The sequence below is a fragment of the Cotesia typhae genome, unplaced genomic scaffold (genome assembly GCF_013202065.1).
Source record: "Cotesia typhae breed Kobodo isofemale line unplaced genomic scaffold, CoteBio_Ctyphae contig_26, whole genome shotgun sequence".
Lineage (NCBI taxonomy): Eukaryota > Metazoa > Arthropoda > Insecta > Hymenoptera > Braconidae > Cotesia > Cotesia typhae.
Window position 1 is genome coordinate 3,032,674 of NW_027423732.1, and position 13,798 is coordinate 3,046,471.

General features: G+C 27.1%; 1 protein-coding gene across 1 annotated transcript; it reads left to right on the forward strand.

Moving 5' to 3' along the window:
- The first annotated feature begins 26 nt into the window (after window positions 1–26).
- On the forward strand, window positions 27–9,971 carry LOC141525224 (uncharacterized). The gene is made up of 4 exons (XM_074239615.1): window positions 27–337; window positions 1,731–2,018; window positions 4,581–4,730; window positions 4,845–9,971. The coding sequence occupies exons 1-4, from the start codon at window positions 230–232 to the stop codon at window positions 6,996–6,998; spliced, it is 2,700 nt and encodes an 899-aa protein (XP_074095716.1). The 5' UTR covers window positions 27–229; the 3' UTR covers window positions 6,999–9,971.
- Window positions 9,972–13,798: the final 3,827 nt, after the last annotated feature.

Here is a 13,798-nt window from a genome sequence, read left to right on the forward strand (position 1 = left end):
CATGCCAACAGGTTATTTATTTGGAAATAATAAACTTCGCCATGTTGTGCATAAACGTTGCCGCCAATTTGTCGGATTGTATATTTTCTCTTAGTTTGTTTATGTGTTTATCGTAATTAGTCATTTGTACACTTGAATTTCATTTAAATAGTTTTAAATTTGTGTTTAATAAATTAGTAATATACATTTACTGAAACATTTATATTGATTTAATATAAATTGAAACAAAATGTCGCGTCAATGTTTAATTTGTGCAAGTGATGAAGGAATTTTTCTTGATATTTATGTTGAGGGTAAAAATTATCGCGAGAATATTGAAAAATGCTTATCGATAAGGGTAATATAAATTGTTTTTAAAAATTTTAAATATAATTATTTCCTTTTATTTTTCCCCGTCTTTTAATAGTTCTTGTTGTGTATCTGTATGTTTCAAAACTGGGAGGTTATATTCGTTTGAGAATAATATTTGTTAAGCAATATCGACTGTAATTTTCTTATTCCATTAAGTAAATAAATATGTAAATAGGCATGCATTAAAATTTGTGTATGTACCCGTAGGTTTATGTATAACCGTATCTGGTTTTTATTTATGTCCATGGATATAGATAGGTATATAGATATATAGGTCATGACACTAAATATAAATTATTTTTCTAAGTACCGTATTATTGCCAATTTTATCAAACTCTCATCTATTTTACGAAATTATATGAAATTTAAGAATTAATTTTTGGAATGTACATTTTATTTTTACCGTAATCATATAAGTAATTGCAAATAAGATTGAATTTTACTGTTTTAGAGAATTTTTTTTTGTTTAAATTGAAAAAAAAAAAAAAAAAAAAAAAAAAAAGAGTAGGAGAATTTGATTATTGTAAAGTCGGTTTTTTTGTTAAAAAAACAACTCAATTAAAAATGAAAAATAATAATTCTAGAATGAATCACAGAAAGAAAAATTTCTTGACTGGAGAACAAAATTCTTGGTTCAAGAAAATTTTTGGGTACCTGAAGGAAGACCGAAGTTGTGTTGGCCGAAATAAAAATTTTTCTTGAAATTCCATTCTTGATGGAAGTAATTTTTTCTTAATTCAAATTATTATAAATACTTGATACAATAAATTTTTATATTTGATCAAGATTTTTAGATACTTTAGGGAAGCATCGCCACCTACTTTAGCTGAAAAAAAAATGTTTTCACCTTAAGAAAATTTTTCTCTTGAATATTTGATACCCATTTTATATTATTTTAGCGTGCAATTATACATATTAAATGGAAAAAAATGATTCAATATTATTTGATCTTCCCATTTGACATGTAAATCAATAAAAATATTAATAATGAATATTTACTTCTATTGAGATATTTAATTTTTTGGAGCAAGAGAAAAATTTGCTCAAGACCAGAAAATTTACTTCTATCAAGACCTAAATTTTTTGGAGCAAGAGGCTGAATTTTCTCAAAACAAGAAGATTTTCTTGGCTTAAATAAATTTTCTTGGATCAAGATACGTATTTCTTAAAGCAAGAGAATTAATTTTGTTGGAAAATAAGTGAAATTTCTTGTGTCAAAAAAAATTTTTTTTCGCTCAAGAAAATAATTAAGAAAAAAAATAGTTTCTTGGCTTGAGTGAACCTTTTTTCTGTGTACAGACCTCAATATTATTTTGTTTCATTTTAAAAAATGAATTATCTAAAATGAAAGTCATATAAGTATAATTTTTATTTTCTAGATAAAAAAAGGGACCATTCAATCTACTAAGATATGCCATAAATGTGCATATGAAATAGATCAGTGTTCTAAATTTGTTGATAAATATAAAACATCACGGAGCTTAGCTAGAAGAACTCCAAAAAGGCGTGGAGTTTGTAATTTATGTATGGAAGTTGGTCCAAAAGGCTTAATTTTTTCACTTGATGATGATAATAATGATGATGATGATGATTATGATGATGACAATGATGATAATAATACGATAAAAAATTCAAAGAAAAAATTACATTCTATATTTAATGAAGACGTAAGTACAAGTCTTTATGTTTATTAATTTATCTATACAAATACCCAACAGCATCAGATAATAACAAGGTCATTTAATAATCCATAACTGAAGTCAGAGTGAAATCTTGATAATTTATTCTACTTGAGCTCGTCATTGTTGAGTTTCTTATAATGATGCTAATAAAATTGCATCAAGTGTTTGATATCAATGATTGCGGATGCAGGAATATTTTAGATCTAATCTTAAGATTACGATCAACATATAGAGGGCCAATTATTGCCATGTTCATTCTACAGTATATTATAGCTATTATAGCAATAGTATCAAAGTCTGTAAATATTAAATCAGTAATTAGTTTCTTAATTAGTAACATGAGAATTGTCTCAAGAACTGGAGATACAGGTTTGTTGCAGCCGAAAATTGCAATTACACGATCATTCTAGTTGATTAGATCATTACAAATTGATTAAGTTTTGTACACGGAGTAGGTCTATGAAAAATTATGTATATTTGCTGTATGTTCGATCGATATTAACATATATATCAATATGTTATTAACTTTCAATACTTGAGTCGGGTTGAAGTTTTAGCAAGATTTTATTTAAAAAATTTTTAGTTTTTGAATACTCTTTTTCAAAAAAAAAAGTACATAGCTAATAACTTGTTTAAGTACAAAAATTTCAAATCAAAATTTTTATAATAAAAATATTGGATATAAAAAAGCTTTGAATAAACTCTTTGATACCGATAAAATTAATTGAAATTAATTAACTGGACTTACCAGATAGCTTACTGCAAAATTGATATACTAACGAGATTAGTTTTAATTTTCAATACATAGAGAACCTCTTTAAGTCGAACCTTAATAAATCGAAAATCTTCAAAATTCGAAAAAAAAATTGTTACGTCCAAGATTTTGGACATAATTTACTAAAATTTATTTTGGTCCTGGTATTTTCCAACCACTAGACCGGGAACCCAGAAGGATGTAGGAAAACGGTGCGATTGTCTTTTGTTGATTTTTTTTATATAATTGTAATTTTTAGATTTTGATTTTAATAACGTATGTTGACAAAAATTAAGTTTACACACATACACACATACACACATACACACACACGCACGCACACACACAGTATAATATTATTTTATTTTATTTAACATTTAATTTGTTAACTTTTACTTTTACTGTTTAAATTGCACATCTTTGTTTACGTGGGAAAAACATCGGCCACTAACTTAGATTTAGACGATTCGCAAACCTGGAGATCTTTTACTAACGATTCCTCGACTGGAATCTTTAGCGAGACTCCCGCACGAGGGTGCATCCTAACGAGAGGCTAAGAAGGAGGCTTCAAAATTTAAACTATCTATCCACTAACTAGACTTGATCCGCACAGGAGAAAGTCAGGATGACGAGAGTGAGTTCATGCGAGGATCTCTGGACCTCGAAACTCGGGTGTTTCAAAAATTACTATTTGGGGGAAAACAGTACCCAATTAGTGGTCTAGTTTCCCCGGATTATACCCTCTCTTCCGGGTTTTCCAAAGATGTTCGCTTGAACTCCCCTCTTCAGGTACAGAGGGCACGCTATCCTTCTCTCTCTAACTTATAGGCTATTTGTACATCTATGTATTGGTGTACATGTAAGCACATTTACATGCACACAACAACACACCCATACACACTCTTCTTTTTTTAAACTAAATCATTTATCTTATATTTATAATTATTAACTATTTATATTTAAAATTTATTTATTATCTAATCTTTATTTTATTTTTGGAGTTTTAGTTTTTTTTTAGATGGTTTTAACTTTATTTTATTTAAAAATTATTTTAAAAACTTTTCCAGGCCTAGTCAGTGACACTATTTAAGGCAATAAAACTCCCTTTTATTTGTGTACTGAGGATTTTTTTATCTCTTAACGTATTCGACACAGGCTAAGTTCGGGAAAATTTAAAGAGACCGGACGAGATACTTAATGCATTTTTCTCATTTAATATTTCTTAAGTTTTATTCTTTGAAACAAAATTCAAAGAAACCCTAAAATAAAATATATTTTAAATAAAAAAAAAATTATTTTAAAGATACGATGTAACAAAATTTTTTCCCTCTACTTGAGGCCCCCAAAACCTTCATTACTCTACTCGAAATTTCAACCCTCTATAAGTCAAAATAATCAATTAAGTTCTATAAGTCATTTTGGTATATATTTCTCCTCCATAACTCGAAAAAATAAATTGGAACTCTGTATTTCCAACATGGCAATATTTAAATTCACGGTTTCAAGATCATTATTCACGGTCATAAACTTGTTATCGTACTATGCGCTTTTCTCATGAATTATGTGTGCACCATTTTCTCATAATTTTATGAACAATATAATGATTTCTAATTATTTCAACTGATAATAATATATTTAAATTGAAACTTACTTATTAACAGATATTTTGAACTATTGTGTTATTTTATCGGGGATATTTTGTCCGGAGATTGAAATGCCTGATAACATTACTTAAATTAATTTATTTTAATTGCAGTGTTTTTATAAATAACACCTAAGATTATTATTTTTAGTTTATCACGGATGAGATGACTAATTTTTCAATCTGTTTGGATTGTCGATATAATATGGATGTACTTTATGATCTCAAACGCATTTATGAACACTTCAAAAATCATCCAGAAACCAATGAAGACGATAATTCTTTATCAGATTTACAAAAGGTTAAACATAAAATTTTTCTTTGGAGCACATAAATTAATAATAAAAAAATTTTCAATTTTAAACATTTTTAACTTTCCGCTATGAAAATCAATGATTTATTTTTTAATTTGCAGATAAAAACCAACGTTATAAAACGTAAAACAACATCATCAAAATCTTTAAGAAGTTTAGAAGAAACATTGAATACTGAAAACAAATCTAGTGCAACAAAGACAAAATCTAAAAAGTTAGCTTCATTTGTCAAATCAAAATCAAATGAAAATAGTCGCGAATGCGATGAATGTCATGACATAATTAAAGCTAATGTTGATATGTATCGTTATCATCACTCGGGTAGTAAAGTTTGTAAAAATTGTTGGTCTAAAACCGATCCAAATGATATACCAGTAACGAAAAAACGAAAAATCCAACAAAAATCGAATACCAATACTAAGCTATGCAGTGTTTTTCTTGAAGATATATTCTCCAATTCTACGAGTAGTAAGATTAAAAGTTTGATAGATAGAACTGATGATAGCGAGCAAATGAATGACATGTCTGATTGCAGTACGAACGGACAAAAAGCAAGAAAAAGTTTACGGAATTCCCAATCAAAAACAAAAGATATTTCAACAAAAGATAAACCTTCAAAGTTGGTAAAAGTTGCAACTAAAAAAGAAGTTAAAAATAATGAACTATCAAAAAAAAATAACCGAAAGAGTCGTTCGGATAGCACTGAAGCTATCTCAGATATTAATAATCGTGCTAAAACAACAAAAAGTCGTTTAAAAGTATTGCAAAAGAAAAAACGTGAAATTTCACAAACTAAAAGTGAAATTGTTCAAAAATCTCGATTCGAGGAACGTCATAAACAATTGCGACTAACACGTCTCCGGAATCGTTCAAAAAATTCAAGTCCACCTTTGTCAACTATTGAAACTTCGAAACCTAAAAAAGTGAAAAAAAATGAGGACCTGATCTCTAATACTGATAGCGATTCTGAAAGTAGTCGACCATATACTTGTAACGTTTGTAGCACGGATTATGAAAATCGAGTCGAGGGTATGAAACATGAGTTAAGACACTCGAAAGAATTAGGAGTTGTTTTGGAAAAAGTTGGTGGATCAGAAAGTAATGGAAATGATCAAATATCAAATGAAGACAAAGTTGATACATCTGTTTCTGAAGCTTCAAAAAATATTATCGAAAATACTCCTGATTTCAGTCCAATAACATCTGAAAATGATGATAATAGCATTGGAATAAATATTAAAACAATTGATTACAAAATTAATGACACCGTTGAAGCAGACGCTTCTACTCCAGAGACAAAAATTGGTGATTATTCGTCTGAAGATATTAGTAATAAACGTTTAGCGAAAGATAATATCAATAAGGATCAATCTAAAGACAGTATCGATGAAAATCAATCTAAAGATGTAAATGAAGGTGACTCTGAAGGTATTATCAAAAAAATGTTGTCTCAAAATCATCATAATGAAAAATTAAACACAAAACAGGTCGATTATGATGAACAAAATGTTGTAGCTAATGAACCAAGTTCGATTGCCGATGAAAGGAATGTCAATCTTGACGAAAAAACTGCTAATGCGGAAGAAGGAAATTATACAGCCGAAGAGTCACATTTTGAAGGTAAAGAGCTAGATATTAATGTTGATCGCAATGACTGTAACGATCGTCAAATAAATGGAAATCTAAATGAAACAAATCAATCTTCTGAACATGATATAAGTAACAGTGAAAACAAATCTGAAAAAATTGAATCTGAATATAAAGAGAAAGATAATAGTTTCAAAAATAACGATGCGACGAATGATGAATATTCTGTAAATAAAGGAGAAGAAAGAGAAAACAGCATTCAGCAACAAGAAGATCCAGACTGTTGTACCACCGAGAATCCCAATAAGTCAATCAGTGCATCCGACAAAAAAGATCAAGAGACAAGTTATTCCAATCAAACTTATGTTTCTACTGCCAGAGAACAAAATGAAGATAGTCAAAGTAAAGAAGAAATAAATGAAACTAGCAGTATTAATACAGAAAAACAATTAAAATTAACAAGAGCTGAAAATGAACAAACGCTAATTGACGGTAAGACAGAGTCGGAAAATAGGTCAGATGACTATGAAGATAATTTGATAATAGACGAAAGGGTAGATAATTTAGAATCTTCGATAAATATTCACAGCGAGGAAAGTAAAAGTGACAAAGTTGATAAATTGCAAAAAATTATTGATGCAAGCTTTGGAAATTCACTTCAAGAGTAATTATACCCTTGATTAAATTTGTTTGTTTCAGCACAGTTTGAATTGTTGCACTAAAATAATTAAAGGATCAATATTCATACTATTAACAATTAAATAATTAGAGTTAGAGTCATAGAAATTTGTTTGGTAAAGACAAGTCTTTAGGCAATTCAGGCATTTTTTTTTTTCATTTTTACGATTTTAAATTATAAATTGTAAATAACTAATGTAAATAATTTTAAAAAAATTCATTAATACTTGAAATACAATGGTGTAAATTATAGAATAGTTGAGAAAAAAAAAAACATTTAGAGGTTCAAGCGTTGCCTATGTTAATTCAAAACGATGAGATAGTATCAATTAATTCTTTTAACTCATTTTAGCCCTTAATATTTATTATCCTAATATTTCAATTTTTTTTTAATTTGTCCAAGTTATAAAAATTTATCGTCTTGATATTTTTCTGTTTTTATTTTTAATTGATACATTTATTAATTTAATAACGTTAAAAAATTCGAATTATATTTTTCGATAGTATGGTGAGTTATTTGTTTTATTTATTTGAAGTTTTGAAATCTTCGATATAACACTTCAGTTAACTCATGTGTAATGCATGGACTTCTATAAAGTTTTTAGAACACATTTAACACATTTTTATAGTATGAAACTTGAATGTATAATAATATAAAAGTACAATAAAAAATGATATGTGCGATATATATTATGTATAAGATGTAATATACAATTGTGTTCATTAATTTGAGTCGGTTTCTATGTTTAGAGATTTATTGCTAACCCTAAATTTAGATAATTTTAAACTCTAAAATTTGAGTAAAAAAACACAATGTGCAAAATAATATTTCGAAATTCATCATGAATTTCTCTCTCTCCAAAAAATTAATCCAAATAGAAGTTATAGAATCATAAATGTTGAGTCTGTGTAAGTAAAACTAAAAATTCCAATATGATTGATTACGAATATTATTTTAAAGATCAAAAAAATTATATTTTACGTACGATTTCTTTTAAATTCATTTTAATTTCATAATACGATTAATAATTAATACGATTTCTTTCAATTTCAAAATAATGATTTACATCTCGTTTAAATTTGCACTTACAAATTTATTCAATAATAGCTGTCAAATTTCGATTTTTTAAAACTGTTAAGTTAATGTGAATTGAAAAAGATATTTTACGACCATTGACTCTTATTATTTTTTTTTTACTAGTTAAAAATCATAAGTTTTAAATATAGTTTGTTTCAAGTTCGGCATGAACTTCATCTGAAATTCTCAATGAAATTCATCATAAAATTCATATTTGTTTCACAATCTAAAGTTCATCCGGAAATTCATCATGAACCAAAATTTTTTTTGTATAAGACTTGAAAATTCGTAAAATCAGCTATTTCTAAACTTTGAAATTCGTGAAATCAGCCGTTTCATGAAATAAATTATTTGAAGTGTAACCATGTTATATAGATGTAATTTTAAATATATTTACCTACATATAATGAGGTTTCACGTAATTTTGACTATCAATTTGCTATTTTTTTTTTTATTTTTAAATTAAAAAGTTCTGATTTTTTCAAAACTTAGATTTAATTGTACATCCTCTTCTAAAAAGTTGATGGCCGGATGTCGTATCGTTTTACGTCACTTCTGTGACTATTTTATTCGGTTGTTGATTTGTCGACTGAGATAGTAGCGGGATTTTTAAAAGAATGAAGGCGAGCGAAGCGAGCGTGTTAAGTCTAGTAATATAAATTATAAATGAAAAAAAAAAAATTAAGTAATGATTGTCGTTATAGAAGAAATAATCATTTAATAATTATGTTTGAACTTTCGTTTTGTAAGATTTAATTTAAAAATATATAAAGTATAAATATTTAATCTAATAAAGCTTTCGTATTAGTTAGTCGTACGTTCTTTTTCAGAATTATTATTGTATTTGATTACATAATATAAATTTTAATATAGAACTTCAAAAATTAAAATTTAGGGTTGGCAATAAATCCCTAAACATTGAAACCGACTCAAATTAATGAACGCGATTGTATGTGTGTGTGTGTTTACAGATTAATATATCTGAAAGATTGAATTTAGTCTTATAAAACTGTTTCACTTATTTTTTCAAAGTGTTTATTAGAGTAGGATTTATATTTTTCAATCAGAGACTTTCCTTGTGTTAGTGTGTTGTATGCAAATAAATACATTGAAAAAAAAAATTATCTTGGTTTAAGAGAAAAATTTCCAAAGCAAGAAATTCATTTTGAAAAATTTCACTGTCTCAAGTCAAGCCAAAAAATTAATGAATCAAGTAAAATTTACTTGTGCGAAGAGAAATTTTTTATTTCCACTATTTTTCTATTTAAATCAAGAGAATTTTTTTTTTTGAGTGTATGGTATTGAATAAGTATAAATTGTACTCTATTATAGTTAAATATTTAATAACACATTATAAAATCAAAAGATGATTTGACATCGTTATGTATTTTACAGTTGATTTTAACATATATGATAGAGCAACTTACTGAGTTTTAAAAAAAAAATTTCATTTGTCAAAATTTTTATATTTTTCTCATTTTGTATGTGACTAATTCCATAGATAAATGAGAAATATGTGCAGAATTCTTCATTTTTAGAAAAAATTAGTTTTCTAAGAATTTCCTTGTTGATTTACAGTAAAAAATATTTTTCTTGTTCGTATTCAAGAACAAGCTTTAAGAAACATAAATTATCAATCGGAACAGTCTCTAAAATAAGGCACTAGAATCCTTCAATCAATTTCAATTAATTAAAATAATTAAATGTTATATTATGAGTACTGAAGTCAAAGCATCGACGATAAATTAACCCTCTTTCTATTACATAACGTTCTTATTATTTAATCTTCACGTATGATGTGTGCAATAAAAAACATTTTAAATAACTGACTTGGAGTATATAAGTATCAACTAATGGAAATAACAATATATTTAGTTACCCTACATTGAACGTCCATTCTTCAATTTTACCTTATTTAGAATTAAAAAAAAATATCCATAATTTTAAATGTTTAAAATCAAGAATCTAATCTTAAACATCTTTCCTTTTTAGTAGATTTCATAGAAATCTAACTATTGCATTAGTCCTCATGACGGAACTTTTGAAAAATTTTGCTATATTTCGACTATACTCGTCGAGCTGAGTCGGAAAATGCATATGGTTCAAAAGTTTATATATATATATATATATATATATATATATATATATATATATATATATATATATATATATATATATATATATATATATATATATATATATATCAGATATAACGCGGCTTGTCACAACGATAGCGTCACCAATTTACGTCGGATCTTTACCAAACTCAACATAATTATTCTACAGATAGATACCGAAGTCAAGTTCGTAGATGAGCTTAATCGGTCAAGTAATTTAGAAATGCCAGGATTTTGAAATTTTCAAAATCATAAAAATTTATATTTCTTCACTTTCTTGCTCGAATAACTCTTGAATGGAATAACTAATTGAAATTCTGTATAATGCATCTGAAAGCTCGTTGAATAAGCTTTAATTTAAGTACCATAACATATGAGTAGGTCTAAAATTATTCAGAGATGCCAGGATTCCAAAATTCTAAAATTCTAAAAATTCATATATTTTCACTTTCTAACTTGAATAACTTTTGAATGGTATAACTTATTGAAATTCTGTAAATTGCATCTGAAAGCTCTTTAAATAAGCTTCAATTTGACTACCATACTATATGTTTTGTCTCAAAAGTAGGTCCTATTCCGCTAAGTATTGAAAATCAAGAAATTTAAATTATTTTGAATACTTCTGAATACTCTTAATACTTTTGAATTTTCTACTCTTATAGAGATTTAACGTTGTCAATTCTTTTGATAATTTTTTTTAACCAGGGTTAAATGATGGCGGCTGTTAATAAAAGTTTTTAAAAAATTAAACAAGTATTGTTATTCTGATTATACTTTAAAATCTCTATGTATTTATATTTGTTAGCTTAAAATCAAGATAAAAAATTCGTATACATAGCTCTGAAATATATGTACGTCGTTTTTTTTTTTATTATTTATTTTCTTGTAGATATCTTCTCTAGTACCAAGACAATATAGTTAAAATTCAATTAATTAATTAATTAACTAACGCTTAATTAATATTATTTTTCATTGAATATTTTAAATTTCTAAGTATGCTGGTACACAAAAAAAGACTTATGATCCTAAGGTGGAAATTGAACAATAAAGCTCATCTTAGAACATGACTTTCGTATTTATCTGTAGAATAAGTACGTTAAGTTTAAAAATGATCCATAATGAGTTAGAAACGATAATTTCGTATTCAATCCAAGTAATTTTTAGATTTTTACATTCATTTTCATGAAATCTACTTCCATTTCGGCTGCCGAATGGCCTTTTTTTTTTTTAGGTTTATATTTTTGACATCAACGATTACGTGATTGGTTCTACTATTATTTATGGAACCCAAACCAATCACACAATTTTACGTCGGCAAGTTATTGAGTACGTCGTCCCGCGATGGACCCAATTACAGAGTTCTTGTTTAGCCGAACTTCCCGACAACATCATACCATATACATCGGCCGAAAATTACGCCGACCGTATGTCAAAACTCTTAGAATTTGGCACAGCCTTCGAGTTAAGTTTACTCGCAATGCTTCACAAGGTTGAATTTACATACCTACATGTTTCTATATACTAATTAGAACATAACTTTTAGCAACCTCTAAGTACCAAAAATATAAAAAATTCCATGTTTTTTTTTTTTTTTTCATTTTTCGCCAGAAACCATCCTAAAGCCATAATTTAATTAATTTTTAAGAATTTTATCTTAAAGCTGATGAAATAAGCTTCAATTTTATGTATACATTTTTAAGGAAAAATTCAAAATAACCAATTTCTCCGTTGTTTAAATGAAATTTTACTATTGCAGTCGGTTTTTTAACTCAAAATTTTTTATCTTGCGTTGAGAATGTATCTTTCAGTCTGCCATTATATCTCATAGTAAGTCTTCATGTTCTAATTAATAATCGGAAATAAAATTGATTTTGATTGATAGTGAAAAATCTACTCCCATTTCGGCTGCCGAATGGACTTTTTTTTTTTTCTTATTTTTTCTTTAATTTTCCAGTTTAAGTTAACAATAACTTCCCAATTTTTGAAAATTGAGTTTTCATCGAACGAAAGATATTTAAAAAATAAAAAACGAAAAAATTTTTTTTTCTTGAGGTAACTTTCAAAGTCTTCGATCAATCAATTTAAGAGTTAATGTACACTCTTTGTGGTTGAAAAATTGCATCGAATGCCGCCCTGCAAATCAAAATCGAACGACGTGTTAAAAATTATAGCCATTTGAAAGTTTTAAAAGATAAGTTTTTTGAGAAAACTTTCAAATACTTTAGAGGAGGATTCTAGTGTAGAGGCACGAATTTCGCCCGGTTTTTGAAGCGCTGTACAAAGGAAACAAAAAAATATTTTTGCTATAGATTTTTTTTTATTTATTGATTGATGTTTTATTATTACATAAAAAAATTAATCAAAAAAATTTTAATTGACAAAGTTATGAGCAGTCAAAGTAAGGGAGCGGGGGTCAAAAAAAAAAGAAGGTGCTCTGGAGTGCATGATTCCAACTTTCCTGATGATCTCAATAATAAAAATCAGACGGATTCTTAATCCTTCAGTATCCAGGTTATTCGGCTCACCTTCTTTACTCTCGCGATGAGAAAAATCTCACATTTAATTAACATACGATCTAAACAAATATGTTGGCGGAGCGCTTACCGAAAAAAGCTGATTTACGCCGTAAGGAACCTAACAGCTCGATTTTAAACAACCTTTAATACTCTCGCCATGAGAAAAAAATCTTAATTTTCAATAAAAAAAATTTTTTTTTAATTTATAATGAAAATAAGTAATTTTTTGATAAACAGTGAAGAAGAATATAAAATTTTCGGAAGGTAAAAAAAATTTCAAGTAGTCTTTTTATTTGAATTTAAAAAAATAATTAAAATTTAAATCGAACGTGAGTAAAATTCTCATAACGTGGGTACTAAAAGGTTTTATAATAGATGCCGCTATCGTATGAACTTTGCCCAAAACTATAACTTTTCATTTAATATTTTTAACAAATTCGGAATTGTTAAAAAAATATGCAAAAAAAAAATTTTTTTTTTCAAACAGCTGCCATTTTATAGAAAAATTTTTTTTTAACTTGCCCATATAAGTTCATACGATAGCGGCATCCATTATAATTAAGAATCCGTCTGACTTATTTTTCAGATCATCAGAAGGGTTGGAATTATGCACGCCAAGACACCCTCTTTTTTTTGGAACCCCCACTTTGACTGCTATATCTTTGTCAATTGAATTTTTTTTTGTAATAATAAAACATCAATAAATGAATAAAAAAAAATCTATAATAAAAATATTTTTTGTTTCCTTTGAATAGCGCTTTAAAAACTGGGCAAAATTCGTGCCTTTACACTACCCCCTTAACTAATCGAAGCAAGATTTTATCAATAATTTTTTTTGCTTAGAAAATTGCGTTGAATGCTGAAGAAAGAATCAATATTGAATGATGCGTTTGAAAAATATTACTGTTCGAAAATCTAAAGAAAATGTTGATTTGAAACAGTTCTCAGATTTCTGAGCTCGAAGAAAAGTTTTGAGCAGTTCAAGCTCACAAATAGCGAGAAATTTCAGAGATGACCCAAGGTCAATCACTTTCCAGATTTTTTTACAAGATTTTTAATTATATTATGGTATTAAACTT